General features: G+C 46.8%; 1 protein-coding gene across 8 annotated transcripts in view; it reads right to left on the reverse strand.

The window, feature by feature from the left end:
• The window catches only part of DAB2IP (DAB2 interacting protein), a 300,678-nt gene that overhangs the window by 84,210 nt on the left and 192,237 nt on the right, over window positions 1-24,231 (reverse strand). For 4 of the 8 annotated variants that reach the window (XM_073558794.1, XM_073558770.1, XM_073558803.1 and 1 more), the window contains 2 exons: window positions 22,790-22,880; window positions 3,991-4,144 (listed from right to left, as the gene is read on the reverse strand). In XM_073558794.1, coding sequence (XP_073414895.1) covers window positions 3,991-4,134 — 144 coding nt within the window. In that variant the 5' untranslated portion in view covers window positions 4,135-4,144; window positions 22,790-22,880. Of the gene's footprint in view, window positions 1-3,990; window positions 4,145-22,729; window positions 22,881-24,231 lie in introns of all 8 variants that reach the window. The other 4 variants (XM_073558777.1, XM_073558786.1, XM_073558757.1 and 1 more) reach the window with 2 other exon arrangements.

Consider the following 24,231-nt stretch of genomic DNA (forward strand, 5'->3'; position numbering starts at 1 on the left):
GATTGCACCCAGCCCCTGATGCTTTGTTCCTGTGGGTGACATGATGGACGCTCAGCAGCCATTACAGTTTCTATGGAGAACTGATTCGATCCCTTCGATTACTGCAATCTCCTGCGTGTGTGACACCCTGACCTCTTATAGACTGTCAGCTCTTGTGGCCAGGATTCCTGAGATGTGTTTTCTAAGGAGGTATGTGTCACAAGATGCCAAGCCTTGGGGATGTAGGACCCGGAGAAGCAGACTCCAGCACGTATAGTGCAGAGAGGTTTTTAATGGGCCCAGATTTTGGATCCGTGTTTTATGAGTGGCCACCAGAGCTTGAAGGGGTTATAAGGCAGCTAGTGCTGCCTCAGGAATGTGTGTGTGTGTAAGGAGGAGAAGGAGGAAAAAGACCTGTGTTATACTGGGCAGTTTGCTGGGAGAGCCTGACCAGAAGTTACTGTGCTTTTAGGCTATGTGCCCGCATTGCAGAAATGCTGCGAAAATGTCCGCAGCATTTCCGCAACTCCCTGCTGCGGGTAAAACGCATGCGTAAAGTGAGCGTTTCAATGCAATCCTATGGCGGCAGAATCGCCGCGATGCTGCAGAAATAATGGACATGCTGCGGATTTTACCGCTATGCGATTCCGCAGCGGTAAAATCCGCAGCATGGGCACAGCAACTGCGGAATCCCATAGGATTGCATGGGGATGCGTTTTATTAGCATTTTTTAAGCGTTTCCGCTGCGCATAAAAAATGCAACATGGGCACACAGCCTTAAAGGAAGACTTTGTGTCTGTTGTACAGAGGACTGTTTGTTCTATTTTTACCTTTGTGACAAGGAAAGGCTGTTGTGAAGATTTATGGACTTTAATAAATCTAATGTTGTTTAGCACCAAGCTACCTCATGCCTGTACCTACCACGTTAACCACTGCTGCTAGATTGAGGAATTCGTAGTCTCTTAATCCCTTCATGACCGGAGGTATTTTCGTTCTTGCGTTTTCGTTTTTTGCTCCCCTTCTTCCCAGAACTAACTTTTTTTTATTTTTTGGTCAATATGGCCATGTGAGAGCTTGTTTTTTGCGGGACAAGTTGTACTTTTGAACAACACCATTGGTTTTAAACATATTGTGTGCTAGAAAATGGGAAAAAAATTCCAAGTGTGGTGAAATTGCAAAAATAGTGTAAACCCACAGTTTTTTTGTTTTGCTTTTTTACTAGGTTCACTAAATGCTAAAACTGACCTGCCATTATGATTCTTGAGGTCATTATGAGTTGATAGATACCAAACATGTCTAGGTTCTTTATTATTAATGATGAGCGAGTATACTTGATACTCGACATTTCCCGAGCATGCTCGGGTGTCCTCCAAGTATTTTGGCATGCTCGGAGATTTAGTTTTCGTCGTCTCAGTTGCATGATTTCCGACTGCTATACAGCTTGAATACATGTGTGGAATGCCTGATGCTTAGGGAATTCCCACATGTATGCAGCCTGTCTACAAGTTGCAAATCATGCAGCTGAGACTACGAAAACTAAATCTTCGAGCACGCCAAAATACTCGGGAGGACATCCGAGCATGCTCGGGAAATGTCGAGTATCAAGTATACTCGCTCATCATTAATAATATACCTAGACATATTTGGTATCTATAAACTCATAATGACCTCAGAATCATAATGGCAGGTCAGTTTTAGCATTTAGTGAACCTAGTAAAAAAGCAAAACAAAAAACTGTGGGATTACACTTTTTTTTGCAATTTCACCACACTAAGGCTATGTGCACATGCTGCGGTTTTTGCTGCGGTTCTGCTGCAGTTTTGGCCGCAGCAGAACTGCAGCAGTTCTGCAGACAGTGTACAGTAGCATGTTATCCTATGGGATTAACATTCTGCTGTGCACACGCTGCAGATTTTTAACTGCGGAAAAGCTGCGGTTTTAAATCCGCAGAAACAATTGACAGGTCAATTATTTCTGCGGATTCTGCTGCAGTTTGCCACCTATTCCATTTTCCAGGTGGCAAACCGCAGGGCAAAACCGCAGGTAAAACCGCAGGTATTTTACCTGCGGTTCTGCAGATAAAAACCCGCAGGTGAATCTGCAGTGTGTGCACATAGCCTTAGAATTTTTTTCCAATTTTCTAGCACACAATATGTTAAAACCAATGGTGTCGGGAAATCTCGAGTAACGAGTATACTCGCTCATCACTATTTAATATCTAAGTGGTGAAAAAAATTCCAAACTTTGATAAAAAAAATAAATAATTGTGCCATTTTCCGATACCCGTAGTGTCTCCATTTTTTTCTGATCTTGGGTTGGGTGAGGGCTTTTTGCGCGCCGAGCTGACGTTTTTATTGATACCATTTTGGTGCAGATATGATCTTTTGATCGCCCGTTATTGCATTTTAATGCAATGTCGTGGTGACCAAAAAACTTAATTCTGGGGTTTTGACTTTTTCTCGTTACGCTGTTTAGCGATCAGGTTAATCTTTTTTTTATTGATAGATCGGGCAATTCTGAACGCGGCGATACCAAATATGTATGTGTTTGATTTTGTTTTTATTTTTTTTATTTTGAATGGGACGAATGGGGGGCGATTTGAACTTTTATAGATTTTTTATATTTTTAAAAACTTTTTTTTTACTTTTTGCATGCTTCAATAGTCTCCGTGGGAGACTAGAAGCTGAAGTTTTCCGATTGGCTCTGCTACACACAGGTGATCTGATCATCGCCTCACTTGCTATGAGGACCGACTACCGGGCGGCGCTCATAGCAATCCGGCAGTAACAACCACAGAGGTCTCCAGGAGACCTCTCGTTGTCATGCTGACCCATCGGTGACCCGCGATCACGTGATGGGAGTCACTGATGGGCGGATTTCTGGCGCAATTGCCGGAATCGCATGTTAAATGCCACGGTCAGAGTTTGACAGTGGCATTTAACGGGTTAATAGCCGTGGGTGGACCGCGATTCCATCCACGACTGGTCCGGGCACATGTCAGCTGTCCAAAACACCCAACGTGTCGGGAAAGATGTGGGCTCACACGCCAGAGCCCACATCAAAGGGAGGGAGTCTGATGTGGGTGTACTATTATGACCAACATCGGAAAGGGGTTAAAGTGTGTTTCCCACTATTGTGTGCAATGCTATAGAAGTGGCTAGCGCCATCACTCAAGAAAATAATGGTGGTTCTCAGCAGGCGACAGGAGCAATACAGAAGATACTCCATATTTGCAGTCTGATGCTCATGTCAGCGCTTGTCCCGGATGGCGGCAGCTCTCAGCTTTTAGCCCTGAATGTCAGCTTATATCGGGCTGATTCCTGAGCCATGACGTCAGCGCTGACCTGGAAAGCAGGGCTGCAAACCGCTCATTGCCCACGTCTTCTGTATGTCCTGGGAACAATGCTTCCTGCTGAAGGCAGATGACCGGTTACTTCGGGTGACAGTCGTTATCAGTGACGTCAGCAACCGTCAATCAGCCTTAATCGTTGGGGGGAGCCACGTAGTGTCCTGTGCATGTCCCATCTGTGGCTGGCAAGAAGCTGCTTCACCAAAGTGGCAGTAATTTTCTGCTGTATCATTAGAAGTTAACTGCAAATTACTAATGACTCCAGTCTAAGGGTGTTGAGCCATGGAGTATTGGGGCACTGGGGAGCCAACGCCATGTTGGAGCATCAGTGAGAGGTCTATTGTAATCTCACCCTCAGGGTAATGTGGAACTACCATGAGCCCCCACACTCCTCCTGTCAGTGTTCTCAGCTGGTGACTGGCAGACTGCACAGGTGTGCCCTCTCAAACCACGGAGGACAGACATCCACTTTTGACTCCTCACATAATGTCCAGGATGAGGAGGAGTTGTCATAAGACCAGGAGGAGATGTCATGAGACCAGTAAATGGGACGGATCGGACACATAGCCAGGAACAATGTGGACAAATGTTGCGCCAAGTTGTTCCATTCTTATCAGTTGCTTTTATGAGGTCCTGCACATTGGTGGATGGTAGCCACTCACCTCGAAGCAGTAGTCCTGGCCCAGAATGCTGCTGTGGACAGGCTTGATGACTACCTCTTCTTCCATGCTGAGATCTAGAGCTTCACTTGCACAGCTAGGACTAAGTAAGGACTCGTGGGAGCGTGATGCCTTCAGTCTCGGCATTAGTTGTGACCTGTGGAGAAACAAGACATGAATGATAGTGGGGGAATCACGTGGCTGCACCATCACTACTTGCTTGCATCACCCCTATACAGGCAGGCAGACAATGAGCATCACAAATACGGGGCTGTCAGATTTGGGGTAATTATCAGTCAGAGGGAGGGAGGGGGAAGTCACCTTCACATTTGGAAAATGTCTCTTCTTCATGGCAAAAAAGAGTGGTGGCCTCAGCTATCACCATAAACCCCTTTGCCCTCCTGTACATGACATGTCGTGGAAGCTCCCAGATCACTGTGTATCCCTCTGCCTCACTGTACGTGACACATCGTAGAGCTCCCGGCCTTACCTAACACTGTATATCCCGCTGCCCTCCTGTATGAGAAGTCGTAGAGGCTCCCCAAGTTCAGCTATCACCATATATCCCTCGGCCCTCCTGTATGCGACACCTCTTGGAGGCTCCCAGCCTCACTTATCACTGTATACCCCCTCTGCCCTCCTGAACGTGACACATTCTGGAAGCTCCCGGCCTCACCTATCACAGTATACCCCTCTGCCTGCCTATACGCTCTCGGCCTCATCTATCACCATTCAGCTCTTTGCCCTTCTGTACGTAGCATGCCCTGAAGTCTCCTGGCTTCACCTTTCAATATGTTATCACCTCTGTCCTCCACTATGTGACATGCCATGGAGGCTTCCGGCTTCACCTATCACTATGTATTCCTTCCTCATTATTTCCACCCCTATGCTAGAAAACACGTAACCCTTTAGCATTTAGAGGACAAGTTGGCGTCTGACATCACTGAGATGTAAGCAATGTAGTGCACTTTGTAACCGTGGATAATAAAACCAGAAGTAGTGCAACAAGTAAAAGAAAAGGTAATCACGACAAAGGGTTCAATTCTGCGACTGTCGAAAGATGAGGAAGAACTCAAGACTGCGTCCCTGGTGATTAGAGGGCCTGGTGAAGAGGTGGCGCTTTTGGTTCAGTAATTACATATCCTTAGCTAGGAGCAGGTAGGATGGCACCCTCCCCCGACAGTCAGTGATGACCGATACAGGAGGAGGCAAAACGAAAGTGGCACGCTTGGTGATCCTAATTGGCAGATCCTGGAGAGGAGGCAGGACGTTAGTGAAATATGACAGTTAAGAGCAAGGAGTTGTCAGAACGGCACCCCCAGCAGTCAGATTACCAGGATTCAAGATAAATCCGTAATTATTAATGAATGCCTTTGCTATAAAATATGAGATTAGGTGAAGCACTGTGCCATCATGACGGCTCCATATACAACGTTTATATGATACAGCGATAGATGGAGGAGCAGCGGTTCAGTGGTCATACCACTGGGACCTCCGTGATTAATCAGCAGAGTGGATGAAGGGGGATGTACATGGGTGAAAAAAAATAATACCATGGAAATGGTTGTGTGACCATTGGAGCCTGGCTATACATCATTCTCACATTACATAAATGTATGGTCTGGTTTAACGCACCCATCCAACTCCTGCACAGTCCTGACCAGATTCCCGGGATTCACAGACCTCCATATACGTGTTGTAAGGTGGCTGCCGGACACATAGTTGATGGGAGGTATGCATCATGGAGGTCGGTGTCCTCTGATGTAAACCTGGAGTAATGCTCTAGTAGAAACCTGGACAAAGTGCTGCACCATGCCTGCCCGCTCGCTGTCTCCATCTGCGCTGACTGCGTTGGTGGAGCAGGGGCCGCCGGCCACTTCCTCCACCAATCAGCGTGTGAAACAATGAACGCGATGATCTCATTTCATTGCGTCAGCTGTGTATTGCGGAGAGCCAGCACACCGGAGACACCGAGACAGGAGCAGAATTCCGGGGAACGGGACCGAGGTGAGTATGCGGTATTCTTTTTTTTCATATGTATGGGATGTTTGGGTGGGCATGGGGAGGCTATGGGGGCGTCGTTCAGAACATAGGGATGCTATAAGGGTAACATGCTACGCATGGGGGAGGCTATGGGGGCGACCTGCTGCGCATGGGGGAGGCTATGGGGGCGACATGCTGCGCATGGGGGAGGCTATGGGGGCGACATGCTGCGCATGGGGGAGGCTATGGGGGCGACCTGCTGCGCATGGGGGAGGCTATGGGGGCGACCTGCTGCGCATGGGGGAGGCTATGGGGGCGACCTGCTGCGCATGGGGGAGGCTATGGGGGCGACCTGCTGCGCATGGGGGAGGCTATGGGGGCGACCTGCTGCGCATGGGGGAGGCTATGGGGGCGACCTGCTGCGCATGGGGGAGGCTATGGGGGCGACCTGCTGCGCATGGGGGAGGCTATGGGGGCGACCTGCTGCGCATGGGGGAGGCTATGGGGGCGACCTGCTGCGCATGGGGGAGGCTATGGGGGCGACCTGCTGCGCATGGGGGAGGCTATGGGGGCGACCTGCTGCGCATGGGGGAGGCTATGGGGGCGACCTGCTGCGCATGGGGGAGGCTATGGGGGCGACCTGCTGCGCATGGGGGAGGCTATGGGGGCGACCTGCTGCGCATGGGGGAGGCTATGGGGGCGACCTGCTGCGCATGGGGGAGGCTATGGGGGCGACCTGCTGCGCATGGGGGAGGCTATGGGGGCGACCTGCTGCGCATGGGGGAGGCTATGGGGGCGACCTGCTGCGCATGGGGGAGGCTATGGGGGCGACCTGCTGCGCATGGGGAGGCTATGGGGGGCGACCTGCTGCGCATGGGGAGGCTATGGGGGCGACCTGCTGCGCATGGGGAGGCTATGGGGGCGACCTGCTCCGCATGGGGAGGCTATGGGGGCGACCTGCTCCGCATGGGGAGGCTATGGGGGCGACCTGCTGCACATGGGGAGGCTATGGGGGCGACCTGCTGCACATGGGGAGGCTATGGGGGTGACCTGCTGCACATGGGGAGGCTATGGGGGTGACCTGCTGCACATGGGGAGGCTATGGGGGTGACCAGCTGCACATGGGGAGGCTATGGGGAGTGACCAGTGGCACATGGGGAGGCTATGGGGGGTGACATGCTGCGCATGGGGAGTCTATGGGGGTCGGCATGCAGTATATGGGGAGGCTGTGTGTTCAATATTAAGTGTGTGGCCCCTCGGGAAAATTAATTGCCCACCCATGGTCTAGTACATGTAGTACTAAGAGGCTTGTTAGGGCATCTGGGCCAGGTTTACATGCAGCTGGAGAGATGGGCAGGTGCGACTGCCCACATACCCCCCCTTAGGTGTGGTTCATGCTGTAAAATAGGGCCTGTTTGTCTCACACATGGTATGTGGTGTGTGGACGTTGGTACACCTCCAGTGGGAATACCTTCATGGACAAACTGAGCAGGCAAATCCACAGCTAAACGGACTTATGATATCCTGAGTTTTGTACCTTTATGCCGGAAAAGGGCTGAATTTAAGCCGGACTTGTAAATAGAAACAGTTCCTGTGATAGCTCATCCCGTACCCAAGCGAGTAGCATGGCCACAGTATGCACTCACTGTCTTCATCAGCAGAACCCGGCACTATGCCACTCTGAACAAAGAGGGTTAAACCAGGAAAGAAAAAATACGTTTTGATGTTAAATGTGAGAACTATTGTGGCAGCTTCGGAGCGATATAGCAAAGTTTATAGACATTGGTGAACGTAATCCCATTTTCGTAAGAGCGGTGAATGGTCTGTAGAGAGCTGCTATGATGGCGATAAAAGATTTAGGAATTCATAAATCCCATCTCGCTGTGCCCCCAGACCATCCATCCGGATAATCAGCTGTGCCGCTCATTTACATATAAATCAGGAGTGGAGATACCACCAGAATGAATTATGGGGGACCTGACACCAGACCGCATGGTTGACTTTACTCCTACTCCTGAGGTTCTTGTCAGCACAGACTCAATTATCCAGAATAGAGACTCGCAGCGTCATAAAGAGAAAATACCACGACAGAGGCCCCTTTTCCAAAACATGACACTTGGTGGTAAGGGACAATTAAGGACCCAGACATAATCCACTCAGAAAACTCTGCCAGCTGCACATATCAAAGGAGAGATTGAAACAGAGGCCCCAGATCGCCTCATTGCAAGGGCTCTCAGCCTCACTGCAGAGGGACATACAGGGGTTGGACAAAATAATGGAAACACCTAACGTTTTGGCATCATAATCTTCAAACATGTTATAAACATGCAAACCGTGACATATGGTAATGTTTTGTAGTTGATTATTTGTGTTATGTGATATGTGTATGTAAATTAACTTTGTTTTGCAGAATTGTAAGAACATTGATGAGAACCTGATAGCAATGGCAGACCTCTCGGATTTTCAAAGAGGCCAAATTGTTGGTGCTCGTATGGCAGCCGCTAGTGTAACAGAAAGTGCCCGAATGCTTGGCGTGTCAAGAGGTACTGTCTCCAAAGTAATGACTGCGTTTGAAAGAGAAGGAAAAACGTCCGCAGCAAAGCACAGGTCCGGCCGAAAGTCGAAGTTGTCAGAGAGACCGTCGGACTCTAAAGCGAATTGTGAGAGAGGATCGCAAGACCACGGCTCTGAAAAATCACTGCTGAGCTCAATGAACACCTACAGAACACAGTTTCCATGAAAACTGTTAGTCAGGAGCTGCACAAATCTGGATTCCACGGAAGAGCTGCAATTCGAAAACCACTGCTCTCAATGACAAATGTTTCCAAGCGTTTAGAGTGGTGCAGAAACCTCCAGAATAGGTCCCTCGAGCAGTGGAAACATATGATATTCTCAGACGAATCATCGTTTACCCTATTTCCGACCGAGTGTACGTTTGGAGACAGCCGAAAGATGCATTCCATCCAGACTGCCTTCTCCCAACCGTAAAACATGGCGGAGGTTCTGTGATGATCTGGGGTGCTATTTCGTGGAGATCCACCGGGCCAATGATATCCCTTCATGGAAGAATTAACAGCCGAGATTATTTATGCATTTTGGGCGACCAAGTGCATCCTATTGTTCAAGCACTGTTGCCGGAGGGGAACGCCATCTTTCAGGATGATATTGCACCAATTCATACAGCTAGAATCATTAAAGCATGGCACGAGGAACATTGTAGTGTTAGACGTCGATTTCCGCCGCCATCGTCGCTCAAAGAACTGGAGAGCGTTTTAACTGAAGAATGGGCTAAAATTCCTTTGGAAACAATGCACACCTTGTATGAATCCATACCCTGGAGAATTGAGGCTGTAATCGCCGCAAAAGGTGGACCTACACCATATTAAACTAACTTTTGTTGATGTTTCCAGGTGTTTCCATTATTTTGTCCAACCCCTTTAAGTATCCCATGATGTCTCCTCCCCTGAGAAGGTGAAACATTATATTTAGCGCCTCTTATCTGTGGTAGGGCCGTCATGACTGGATGATTATGATGAGTCTCCTGCTGATATGGTAGGAAGAAAAGGAAAACATGTTCTACCCCCAGTACCATGAGTGCACGGGTCGTGCTGGGGAGCCAGACCACCACACAGTGTAAGCAGATGACAGTATAATCTGATTGGATGAATGATTAGTAATCATAAATACAAGGAGGAACTCTGCAGATGACAGAAATCCGACCTATATCGTATAAGAACGCTCCACTCCCCACAGTGACTATAATGTACTAAGAGTTGAAGACCGAAAATACTGGGCTCAGGATGCGCCCCCAAGCTGTGTATGAGTGCAGCATGACAACTGAAGCCTCATGAAAGGGTTAATCGCATGGCCAGATATTATTTACACATCAACAATTTTACTGAGAAATACTGAAACTAAGAGGAGACACAATCCGTAATGTTACAGCCACCTGTCTGCCACGATATCGACAGCACAAAAGACATGGACCCCCTAGAGGAGATTGCGGCACCACCGCCTGAGCATGAAACTATCTGTAGCACAGTCAGACCACACACCACCTCCCTCCTGTTACAATAAACGACAGAGGCGCCGCCACATCGCAGAGGTCACTCGAAGCAACAATCAGTAATGACTGCCCGCAAGTCCGAGCCGCTAATTACACAGCAGGGATGGCTGCAGCAAGGAGTACGAGCACAGACTTAAATATGTAAGGGCTGGAGACTAAATCCTGGATCATACAACAATACACATCAAGGATCTTCTCCATGTTCATCCATGTGATCATTAGATGGCAGATGTGGATCACTCTCTGGAAGGTTTCTGCACTCGAGGGCCAGTCATTTACTCAATGGTCGATTCCTTTTGTGCCCACATTTCACCTTCGGGTCCCAGTCTTTTTAGAGGCTCAAGCTGCTGCTCTTTATCCACCACATACTTTATACTCCAGTTTTACTCAAATGGACAGCATAGAAATGTATCAATGTATGATACTTTCAGAGTCCATGCACTGACATTACAGTAATTTCCAGTTATTCTTTCATTTTCAGGTGCCAAAAAATGAAAGTGCCTGATCAGTCACATGACAGTCACCCATGTCAGCTATTAGACCACTGTGACAAGTAGCCCCCCCACACCCCAGTACCGCACTACACAGGAATATCACACAATGCCAGTACCAGCCATAAAATATGCAACATGATGGTGACCTTATGAGTCATCATCTTGGAATGAAGTCCAATACATACATTGCTTATAAGGAGCAAGCGGGTTCTCACACGTTGTCTAGGAAAAACATCTGATGAGAACATCCGGCAGTGCCTACGGTACATCAAAGTACCATGGACATACCATGTTCTGAATACTGGAATTGCACACTCACTTGATGCGTGCAGGGCAGCAACAACTGATCCAGATCCTTACTTTGTGATCAGAAAATAATGCTGGAAGCACATGTGATCCATCCAGAGACCCCATAGGATGGTAGTTTATTAATGTACTTGCAGTGTAAGGCTCAGCTTCCTCATGGCTACCACTGTCTCCAGTTTATATAGGGTTCAGCCGCTGACAGCAGGTGACGAAAGACCCCAGAATATGCATCATGGGCAGAGGTCCAAACATTAATCCCCAGTCCAGTCCAACAGATGTGGGGTCATCAGAGATCCAAATATAAGAAATATCCACTGACAATCAGCTGTCGCTTCAAAAAAGCCTTCAGCTGACGACATTCCTGCAGCATCCAAAATAGACGGCGGTGGAGGGGACGTTGCAGACAGCACTTAGTACAAGCTTTGGTACCACAATTCCTGAGGGGGAAGGGTCTGAGCTCTGCATGGAGTGGACATCGGTGGCATTCAATACCACGACCTGTGATCCTTCTAACATTATAACAAGCACATCCAGATGTCAGGACATCCGCCATGGATCAGGTAATGGATCCATACCTGGACAAAGGAGAGCAGCACAGGCTGATCAGAGTGGACACGGGAGACAAGTTATCCCAATCATCAATGTAAAATAAAATAAACACATGGAGAATGTCTCATGAGGCCTGCAGTGACCAGAACACCCCAGGATGAAGGGTCCGCCGCTGGATACAAACTCATCTATAATCTAGCATATTAGCAGTAAGCGGAGGGAGGAATTAATGTAAAGCTGACTGACAGCAGCGAGGCTATCTCCACGCAATTTACCCTATTATATCAGCCTGGGGAAGGCTCAGTGTCTACAGCGGTAAGAGTCTGCGACACTAAAATCTGCTGACTCTGCACATTCTGCTCAGTACAGAAAGCATGAAAATGGCTAAGAAAAAAGTCCTCAAAAAGGAATGCTCTGAAACTTTGTCCAACAAAACAAAACTCCAACAGCAGGAAATGGCGTGTGACATACAGCAACAATCTGTCGACGGGGAAAATGGCGCAATTGCGATGCTTTTCAATAACAGTCAATAGGGTCCTGGCACAGAGGCTGAAGTAGACACAGAGGAATGGAGAGGAATATACAGTCACCACAGAGGCAGGGATGGTTCATGCTGTCTGGCTGTACTTTAACAATTACCACCGTCCACATAGACAGGTTGTAGATATTGCTGAAGATCTTCACCAAGTCTCTCTACTGTGGGAAGAATAAGGTGGTCATAATGATAATGGAGCAGTGTGTAGGAATGATAGCAAGGAAACTAGGACTCCACAAACCAATAGAGTAGAATTTGTGTTAACAAGATCTCATTATGTAAAACACTCACCATGACCTGTGACTAGACAAGATGGCTTCCACCCCTGCCTAAACTGTTATTATGGTCAAGAGTCAGACATGTAGTTCGGAGTCAGTGCTCAGTGTCCTGCCAGAGTCCATGCCTCTTTTGCCGGGTAAGTTGAACGACCTTGACCGACAAGTGTAATCCACACTGCTCAGCATCCATCTGGCCTCTTCTATACTTTAGTGTGGGGCAGGAACTATAACCTGGGCAGAAACATGTCATCACTACGGTAGTGTCTGTCCAGCTTCCACTCTGCCCAGTGTGGAAAAGGAGCTGCGACCCGGGAACAGACGAGTAATCACCACTGCTCAGTGCCCGGCCTGCCTCCTCTCTTTACATTGTGGGCTAGGAGCTTTGACTTGGACACACAGCTCAGTGCCCACCCAGCCTCCTCTGTGCCATAGTGTGGGGTTCGAGCTATGAACCAGACATACACGTGTTTATCCATGCAAAGAGAAGAGGTCGCACTCATCGGGATGAAAGTTTCACTGATTTATCGACATATCATGAACATGTCAAGTCGGGGGAGTGACATAAGGAGTGCAAGAAAGGCTGACAACGGCCGTTTCGCGCTACTCGAGCGCTTCAATGGGTCCCGTTGAAGCGCTCGAGTAGCGCGAAACAGCCGTTGTCAGCCTTTCTTGCACTCCTTATGTCACTCCCCCGACTTGACATGTTCATGATATGTCAATAAATCAGTGAAACTTTCATCTCGATGAGTGCGACCTCTTCTCTTTGCATGGATTCCCAGGATTGACTGTTTCCAGGTCTGGCACCCGAGATTCCCAGCTGCTGGGCTTCTGTATGCCGCACATCATTTGAAGTCAATATACACGTGTTTATCCCCACTATTCAGCGTCTGTGCGGCCCCTGACTCTGGAGCTGTGCTGATGATATAGTCACGGCTGTCAGCTCTGCGAGGTTACCGTGTAATGAGGAGCTTGTAGCTCATCCTGAAACATTGTGCAGCAAATCAGGAAAGAGCTGCATGAGTGGCCAACAGCTTGGTGCAGAGACTCTTCGCAAGGCCACAAGGATCATTTATCTGAGGGGTTTATAAGGCCGGAGACGGAGCAGAGATGACACCATGCAAAATCCAAATTACTCTGCGGCTCCAACACACTGTATGAAAATCACAGCGAAGGTGACCGTCTAACCCCTTCATACGCCACATCTCTACATACAGCAATCGCTAACACAGATGTAGCAGAGTTCAGTCGCTGGGAATATCTTCTGTTGGGCTACATAGGACTGCAAGTTGCAATGATAAAATGCCTAAAAACAGGGAACAAGAGACTGCAATCACCTGTTCTACAAATCAGCCCTTCCCAGCCTTAAATGACTGTTAACTAACCACCCGTTCTACAGTCAGCTTCTCCCCGGCCTGTAACATGTGATACCAGAATACAACAAAGTGCTGCACAGGTAGAGCAGATGGACAGGCCCTCTAATGATGATACATTAGCACTCACCCTCAGAGCCGCTCTCTCTGACTGACTGTTCTGCGGCACTAATGTTGGATGACGTCTTCCCCTCTAGACAGGTGTGTTTACGGACCGTGGCTCGGGTGTTGCTTGGTGATAGATGGTCCCAGAGGACATGGTGAGGCAGATTTGGAGCTAGAGGAGTCTGACTGACTGTTTACCAAGATGATATCACATTATTGTGTGGAGCCAGCGATGGCGGGGACACAGAGAGATAAGAGACTCATACACGTAGGTCTGTGCACCAGGGCGCTGATAAAAAATGGAGCATCACCCCAATCCTCACTGCACAGATCATATGGACTTACATCAGGATCCCTGCCTGTAATGCAAGAGCCCAGATCTAGAACTGATCCTCTAATCATCAATCCCTCCCCTGTAAGAGAAAGACCGGCACGTGGCATCCTGGACCGCGAAAGAAACACATCATCACTATCAATATAAAACACTGGGGGGGCACAGACTTCTGTATACAACTCACACTATTGTATAGTTCAAATCCCAAAAGTTCACCTTAGAAAGAAGGACTCCTTATTTCCCTCCCCCATGGTTCCACACACCAGCCGGGACCAGGACAGATGGGATCAAATCATCCAGGGGCACACAGCCATCCAGGGACCTGAAGAGATGCAGGAAACAAATAAACCTGGGGGACTGGGAGAGTACAGGTAACCCTGGGGGTCCAAATGCACAGCCATGTACCAGAGAGTACAGATAACCCTGGGGGTCCACACACCAGGTTGGGGACCCGGAGAAACACAAGGTACAGATAAATCCTGGGGGTCCACACACTTGGCCAAACACCTAGTGAGACAGAGGGAACAGCTAACCCTGCGGTCCACACACACACCGCAGCCGTGGACATGAAGAGAAAGATGGTACAGATGACCTTGGGGGGGTCCACACACCAGGAGTGATGCCAGAACACAGAATACTACACACAGCCACAATTCAGCATTCAACACTGCAAAATATTTCATCTTTTTCTGTGACTGCAAATCAGGGCGACAGTCACCTCCAGACACTGTTCCCAGGGGGCGTGCAGAATGTAAATTTCTCTCTTAATCCCCAGTCATTAGCTCTGAATAATTCCAGCTTGTAATCATTCGCTGTCAGACCCGTCACCTCCGGGAGTGCACAGACATATTTAAAGATTAATAATCTAAGGTTAAGGTGGTGATCGCACATGATTATACACAGACAGATTATATACAAGCACTCCCAGAGACACAGGAGGATGGGACTGGAGGTAGAATGCACCTTGTACCTCACAGGACACCTCTACTACATTATACAAGTAGGGCGCCCCAAGTGGACAAGTGTATTGTATGGGACTACATCAACTTGACAAAGGGCTACACACCCCGCACTGCCATCCTCCGCTAAATAACGAGCTCTCACACTATGATGGGAGTTGCTGAGAGAATCTGACAGTCTAAAATACGCAGCTATGCTGTCACTTTTCTCATCATCCCAGTGACAGCAAGGGGTTGCAGCTCAGGAATCACAGTAAACGGATGTCTCCACAGGACTTTGAATCACGGGGCTTTAATACTTTATCTGACACTTCACAAAACCTTCAGATATTCAGAAGTTGCGTTTCTGGATTTATAAATTTACAGAAGCAAAAATAAATCCAGAATTATCTCATCTGAGGAGAGCTCAATCTGCAGCACATCACATGTAAAAAATACTCCTCCGTCCACGGACTCTCATCAGTCAGAGAGCAAAACAACTGCCCTTGACCTCTGGGTTCAGCACACAAGGGCTGTGGAGAAAAGCTGGCAGGCAGCGTATTTGGTCGGGGGTCGCCTCTGCCAAGACAACGCAAATACCATACACTCTGTCATACATTATCAGAAATACCCCACTAATATATGAGGGATAATGCCTGGAGAGAGAAACTGTCACTCAGGAGAGGCCAGTTCCTTAACCTTCAGTAAGATGAAGCATTGAAGGCATATGTTCATACATTAAATATCTCATAAAGTGTTCATTCAGGAGCAGAGCCAGCATATTGCAGACGGCTGGAGTGTGATTACAGGTCCGCTGCCTCTGGGGGCCGCACTGAAGAACCAGAAACCGACCTGCAGTAACAGACTGCAAGAAAGACTGAGTATTCAGGAGGAAGGTTTATGTGCCGCAGTCTGTAACCGCCAGGAAAATTAGATGAATATGGGCTACTGGATAGAGGGAGGCAAAGCAGCAGTCAGCGAGCGGAGTGTACGAGCAGAAAGCCAGAACCAGGGGTTTGGCCTTGCGGTTCACCTCCCACATACATAAACCCCAATGTTGGGAGGGCAAAGACAAATACAGAAATCTGGAGATTCATTAAAACAAAGGAAGAAGAAAGACTTCCAGGAACTAAGACACAGATGTTACACCTCTGGATTATAGCACAGGCACAGAGGAGAGAGGCAGGCCAAGTGTGCACCTCATTATAAAGCGCCACTACCCCGGGGTTATATTTCTGGTACACAGAGGAGACCTAGGCACAAGGGGCACCTCCTTATAAGGCTCCTCAGGGTTATGTACATGGTGCAGAGCAGGAGATCCAGGCCAGCAAAATGGAGCTCCTTCATGTTGCAGGCTGCAGACCGTAACTCCAGAAGCTAAAACTTTTACCCCTTTCTCCACATTAAATATTTACAGGATTATTTTTACAGCGCAGGAAGTGGCTGCGGCTCCACTGACTAAACATCTGTCAGAGGAAATTTTTCCTGGAAACCAGAGCGATGTCATAAGGCTGAAGGGATTACAGGGGGTAAAGTCATGCCGCCCCTCATGTACACCGAGTAGCTGGTGGTGGGAGATAAGTCTTGAATAGTCGGTGGGTTAGCTGTTCGCAGTGTCGTGCTCTGTATGACAGTGACCTACATTCCCAGTAGCAGGGATGGAGCTCAGCATAGAGTGACTGCTGCCGGCATCTGTCCGCATCACTTCCTCTCGGCTCCCGAAAAAGAACGAATGGAAATAATTACTGTAAACAAGGTGGTCAAGCGCACTCAGGGGGTCACATCTGGAAACTGACCCCCAGTATAGAGCGTCTCAAACACCTACGACAGTTCTTGTGGAATACTGACTATATCACGGGACAACCACAAAACAACAATGAAAGATTATTATTATTTATTATTAAAGATGCCATCTTGGCTCATGTGAGGAGCTTGTGATCTCTGGAACAGAAGTCTGGTGGCACAGAACCACAACTCCCCTCAGGTGTGGATGATGGATTTGGTAAATGGTAATAGCCTCAGAGTGCAGATGAGGATTTCCTGTAAACAGTGGCTCCACTCCTCCTTGTAAGGCTACATGTGCGTCTTATCCCAGCCTCTGGCAGAGCCAGGAGCATTGCAGCTTCTGGAAACTCCGGCACTGGATTTTTTTCATCTAAACACTGGACAGTGGCTAATAAAAATGTAAAACTGAGGCATAACTATTAGTGATGTGACTTATTATGTAGGTATTACAACATTTGCGTATAGAGAGTGAACCAAGAGTGAGACAGGTGTTAGCCAGCAGATCACACAGCATGGGCCACAGAGGAGACCTGGCGCTTTACACGGTTACATGGAGGACGCGGATAACAGATCTGCACCAGTAACATCGGGATCCACCTCCGCCTATCATACAGTCAGTGACACATACAGATGACTGCCATCCAGGGCAAACCGACTCTCCAAACCCATCAGTTATCATGTGATCGGATGATAAACCTTTTGTGCCTAAGTACAATTGTGGCCAAAAGTATTGACACCCCTACAATTCTGTCAGATAATACTCAGTTTCTTCCTGAAAATGATTGCAAACACAAATTCTTTGGAATTATTATTATCATCTTCATTTAATTTGTCTTAAATGAAAAAAACACAAAAGAGAATGAAGCAAAAAGCAAAACATTGATCATTTCACACAAAACTCCAAAAATGGACCAGACAAAAGTATTGGCACCCTCAGCCTAATACTTGGTTGCACAACCTTTAGCCAAAATAACTGCGACCAACCGCTTACGGTAACCATCAATGAGTTTCTTACAATGCTCTGCTGGAATTTTACACCATTCTTCTTTGGCAAACTGCTCCAGGTCCCTGATATTAGAAGGGTGCCTTCTCCAAACTGCCATTTTTAGATCTCTCCACAGGTGTTCTATGGGATTCAGGTCTGGACTCATTGCTGGCCACTTTAGAAGTCTCCAGTGCTTTCTCTCAAACCATTTTCTAGTGCTTTTTGAAGAGTGTTTTGGGTCATTGTCCTGCTGGAAGACCCATGACCTCTGAGGGAGACCCAGCTTTCTCACACTGGGCCCTACATTATGCTGCAAAATTTATTGGTAGTCCTCAGACTTCATAAAGCCATGCACACGGTCAAGCAGTCCAGTGCCAGAGGCAGCAAAGCAACTCCAAAACATCAGGGAACCTCCGCCATGTTTGACTGTAGGAACCGTGTTCTTTTCTTTGAATGCCTCTTTTTTTCTCCTGTAAACTCTATGTTGATGCCTTTTCCCAAAAAGCTCTACTTTTGTCTCATCTGACCTGAGAACATTCTTACAAAACGTTTTAGGCTTTTTCAGGTAAATTTTGGCAAACTCCAGCCTGGCTTTTTTATGTCTCGGGGCAAGAAGTGGGGTCTTCCTGGGTCTCCTACCATACAGTCCCTTTTCATTCAGACGCCGACGGATAGTACGGGTTGACACTGTTGTACCCTCGGACTGCAGGGCAGCTTGAACGTGTTTGGATGTTAGTCGAGGTTCTTTATCCAACATCCGCACAATGTTGCGTTGAAATCTCTTGTCAATTTTTCTTTTCCGTCCACATGTAGGGAGGTTAGCCACAGTGCCATGGGCTTTAAACTTCTTGATGACACTGCGCACGGTAGACACAGGAACATTCAGGTCTTTGGAGATGGACTTGTAGCCTTGAGATTGCTCATGCTTCCTCACAATTTGGTTTCTCAAGTCCTCAGACAGTTCTTTGGTCTTCTTTCTTTTCTCCATGCTCAGTGTGGTACACACAAGGACACAGGACAGAGGTTGAGTCAACTTTAATCCATGTCAACTGGCTGCAAGTGTGATTTAGTTATTGCCAACACCTGTTAGGTGCCACAGGTAAGTTACAGGTGCTGTTAATTACACAAATTAGAGAAGCATCACATGATTTTTCGAACAGTGCCAATACTTTAGTCCACCCTCTTTTTTATGTTTGGTGTGGAATTATATCCAATTTGGCTTTAGGACAATTCTTTTTGTGTTTTTTCATTTAAGACAAATTAAATGAAGATAATAATACCAAAGAATTTGTGTTTGCAATCATTTTCAGGAAGAAACTGAGTATTATCTGACAGAATTGCAGGGGTGTCAATACTTTTGGCCACAACTCTACGATCCTGTAGACGATTTACCTGTCATTGTATTACACTTGAGGACATACAGTGGTCCCAAGCTGGAGAGCTCCATCTGTGAAGAGCCACCTCATGCTTGACCCTTATGGCTGTCACACAGGCCAGCCGTCTGCAGCACATCTTTGAATATTGCATTAACGCTCAGCTTATGGTCACAGATAAATGGTGGCATTAACATTGCGGCTGTTGGAGAGCCGGCACTCTCTGGGATGCAGAATTCAGTTTTCTGGACGAGAGTTGGGAGACAGAGGGGCCAAACGACCTTGCAGCGTCAGGACATTGAGAGATGGGAGGGACAGTTGATGGGGGGGGTGTTGCAGCATCAGAAGACAAGGGAGAGGGCAAACAACCTCAATGCGTTGGGCCATCAGGAGTCTGGGGGCCAAACGACCCTCACAGCATGGGTTTGTCGAGCTAGATACAACAAATAAAATAATACTAGGATTGCAAGACTGAAGTAGAGTGCTGTTCTTCTTGTACAGGGCATATGGTGAATAATCTTGTAGTGCACACACATCTCCAACCTCAGGCCAGCCTTGATTTTTTTTCACACTACAGATATTTTTACCGTGGCTGGATTGTGTCTAAGGACAATGAATAGGACATGATTTCCGTGTACTATATCTGTGAGAACAATATCATGAACAGTACAGGAACCTCTGAATCCGTCTCCCTAGTGTAAAAGGCTTTCAATTATTCACAATGGCACAAGCAACAGCGATACAGTGTGAAATCAGAAGCAGACACCCTGCCTGAGAGAGCTACATCGGAGACAGGCCAAAAAGGACAAATACATTAGGGGCAGCAGCATTTTCTGTCTTAAACTAGGAATGATGGAGGAACATAAAATATGCCCCGGCTCTGAACACCAGCAATGTGTGCTGAATATATAGAGCACCACACCCAAACACGGACAGGTTCCCTTAGGCTTCTTTTACACTTCCCCGTGATTTTTGCAGCCCGTTTTTGCAGTCTCCCGCAAAAACGGGCAGCAAAAACCTTCTCGGAAAAAATAAGCTACCGTTGTTTTTGTGGCATCACTGAAATCTATTGCTGTCGTGTCCGTGAGCCGTGAAAAATATTGATGAATTATTGCGGCTCCATAAAAATCTATTGGGCCCACAAAAACGGCCCGCAAAAACACAGCAAGTATAAAAGAACCTTAACAAGCAGAGAGACGAAGGGGCTTTCTCCGCATCAGATAGTGATGACCTTTTCTTAGGATAGGTTATCAGTATTAGATCGTTGGAAGCAAAATCAAAAACTTGAATGCGTTTTCAAAAGGAGAATAATCTAGTCTATTATTTCTAAACACTGTTTTTCGGTGATTCCTTTGTATCTCCATTCATACTGCACACACACACACACACACACACACACACACACACACACACACACACACACACAAATGATACACCATTTCAAAGGTAAACTTGCTCCCTTCAGCAAGGAAACAGCCAAACAAACCACATATCCACGATTTGATCACTAAATACAGTTTAAACATTCATTTTCATAAACCTGCAGAAAGACACAATGACCTGCAGGTGGCACCTCAACCGGAAGACATTTTTTGGCCTCTACTTATCAAAACAATGTATTGTATTACCAATCTACATATATAAATACCTGTCTGTTCATCATCTCATGAAATACATTTACATTTGACCAGCTTGCTTTTTCTGAAATTGCCTGCGCCCCCGACGACCAATGTACGAAAATTTTGCATGGGCCAAGCTAGTACACTGCTAAAATCTTATTTCTTCCTCTAGGTACCAGTCTTCTTCCCCTTCCAGCCAACACCATAAAGCATTCACACAGTCAACTCCCAGCCTGGTTGTAGAGAATTTACATCTGAAAGAGGATAATTTGAGATCAGATTGTGAAAATATTATAAAGTTCTTGCTCTCCTCACCTTTCCAATCCTGAGATCAATGAGAAGTGGTGCTGCTGCAATATACACTCACTGGCCACTTTATTAGGTACACCTGTCCAACTGTGTGTTAAGACTTAATTTCTAATCAGCCAATCACATGGCGGCAACTCAGTGCATTTAGGCATGTAGACATGGTCAAGACAATCTCCTGCAGTTCAAACCGAGCATCAGTATGGGGAAGAAAGGTGATTTGAGTGCCTTTGAACGTGGCATGATTGTTGGTGCCAGAAGGGCTGGTCTGAGTATTTCAGAAACTGCTGATCTACTGGGATTTTCACGCACAACCATCTCTAGGGTTTACAGAGAATGGTCCGAAAAAGAAAAAAAATCCAGTGAGCGGCAGTTCTGTGGCCGGAAATGCCTTGTTCATGCCAGAGGTCAGAGAATGGGCAGACTGGTTCGAGCTGATAGAAAGGCAACAGTGACTCAAATTGCCACTCGTTACAACCAAGGTAGGCAGAAGAGCATCTCTGAACGCACAGTGCGTCGAACTTTGAGGCAGATGGGCTACAGCAGCAGAAGACCACACTGGGTACCACTCCTCTCAGCTAAGAACAGGCATCTGATGGCTACTTTCAGCAGGATAATGCGCCATGTCATAAAGCTCGAATCATCTCAGATTGGTTTCTTGAACATGACAATGAGTTCACTGTACTCAAATGGCCTCCTCAGTCACCAGATCTCAATCCAATAGAGCATCTTTGGGATGTGGTGGAACGGGAGATTCGCATCAGGGATGTGCAGCCGACAAATCTGCGCCAACTGTGTGATGCCATCATGTCAATATGGTCCAAAATCTCTGAGGAATGCTTCCAGCACCTTGTTGAATCTCTGCCACGAAGAATTGAGGCAGTTCTGAAGGCAAAAGGGGGTCCAACCCGTTACTAGCATGGTGTACCTAATAAAGTGGCCAGTGAGTGTACATCAGGATGTGATATCCATCATTGTTACTGCCAGGACAGAGGATATTGTGCAACCCAAATCTGCACCCTTATACCTGTGCCCAATGCCAGGACACAGTAATCAGCAATAGCTGCTGGCGGTGGTCCAAGCAAATCTAAATATTAATCACAGCAATGAGAATGAGATGTGCAACGGGACTCGTCTGCTCCTGTCTCATGGTTATACCTGGGTCGGTTATACCTGGGTCTGGCTAACATGCGTGATAACAATCACCATTCTCCTGGCTGTCACCCATTTAGTAAATCTGCCAAACAATGCTGTCACACAGGAGCCAGAAACACATCACAATAAACACAGACTGACTTGTGAATTCAGCTGGACAGAGGACGTGGTGCTGGCAATACTGAATTCAATGCTGCAAAATGCAATACAACCGGGCAAATGTGAAGACACGTCTGTAATGATTGCTACATGTCACGACCCAACGCTGTCCACTCCTGTCCATCAAGGCTAGGCACTGTCCCCCTGCTGCACACCACAAGAGGATGCTGCTCCCCCTCCTGCATATAACAAGCTGTTGCTCTTTCCTGCCTATGATCCCAGTGACTGAACTTCTCCCTATCCTCCCAGTAAAGGGGGCAGGACAGTACAATATTATTTCCATTTGCTTCACATTGCTGACAGCAAAACTCAGGGTCCAGATGTGAAATATGGCAAGAACTCTGGTTGAAGCAGTGACTAATCTGTCAGTGTTACCATGTATCTGCTCTTTGTCCTGCTCACCATTCCCCATCTTCATATCCTCCTGTTCAGAGAGCTGCAACTATGGAAGCAGAAAATCACCTAAATCAACTGAACCATCCCCAGAGGAAATTCATCTGTGTGAAAATGTAAAACGATCCATCCGCTCCACAAAGAATCTCAGTAGTGATTTCTGAAAGAGAATGAATGGTGTAAAGCGAGGATCAGAACTGCTGCAAAACACCGAAGAACCTTAGTGATATTATAATTGCCTCAATATACCGTAGACTGAGAAAAAAAAAAAAAAAAAGTAAAATGGCCAGCTCTGCAGGGTGCATGTAGACATATACATCCCATCATAAGATACCAAATCACCGACAGCATTGAGGTATATTATATATAGATATATTCCTTCTATGATGAAATCACTAACTGGGTGGATCAGCAAAATGCGGTAGATATAGTATACCTCGACTTCAGCAAAGCATTTAATAAAGTATCACACACTATCCTTATGAAAAAATGTCCAAGTATGGGATTGACAAACTCCAGTTAGGTGGATTCATAACTGACTCAGTGATCGTACTCAAAGAGTGTTGATAAATGGTTGTCCACCCAATTTGAAAAGTGTTTCAAGTGGGGTACCACAAAGCTCGGCCCCGGCCCCAGTGTTGTTCAGTATTTTTATAAATGATCTAGAAAAGGGAACTGAAGGTAAAGTAATCAAATCTGCACAAAATGCAAAGATATGAGGGATAGCTAACACTAGAGAAGACGGAGAAAGGATTCAGAAAGATCTAGATAATCTTAAAAATGGACAGCGACTAATAGAACGGTATTTAAGAGGGAGAAATGCAAGATTCTACATCTGGGCAAGAAAAACGAAAATTACATCTATAGAATGGGAGGAATAGAACTAAGCAACAGCACGTGTGAAAAAGACTTGGGTATACTAATAGAACTAAGCAACAGCACGTGTGAAAAAGACTTGGGTATACTAATAGATCACAGACTGCACATGAGTCAGTGTGGTGCAGCAGCAACAAAAAAACAAAAAAAAACAAACAGTTCTAGGATGTATTAAGAGAAGCCTAGAGTGTAGATCACGTGAAGCAATTATCCCCCTCTACTCCCCCTTGGTCAGGCGTCACCTGGAATACTGTGTCCAGTGCTGGGCACAACATATTAAAAAAGACATTGAAAAACTGGAGCAAGTTCAGAGAAGAGCTACCAGGATGGTGAGCGGACTGTAAAGCATATCATATGAGGAACGGTTAAAGGATCTGGGAATGTTTAGCTTGCAAAAAAGAATGCTAAGAGGAGACTTAACAGCTGTCTAAGTATCTGAAGGGATGTCACAGTCTTGAGGGATCATCCTTATTCTCATTTGCATATGGAAACACAAGAAACAATGGAATGAAACTGAGAGGGAGAAGATACAGATTAGATATTAGAAAAAACTTTTTGACAGTGAGGGTGATCAATGAGTGGAACAGGCTGCCACGAGAGGTGGCGTGTTCTCCTTCAATAGAAGTCTTCAAACA

The sequence above is a fragment of the Dendrobates tinctorius genome, unplaced genomic scaffold (genome assembly GCF_039654945.1).
Source record: "Dendrobates tinctorius isolate UK_male_01 unplaced genomic scaffold, ASM3965494v1 ptg000013l, whole genome shotgun sequence".
Taxonomy (NCBI): Eukaryota; Metazoa; Chordata; class Amphibia; order Anura; family Dendrobatidae; genus Dendrobates; species Dendrobates tinctorius.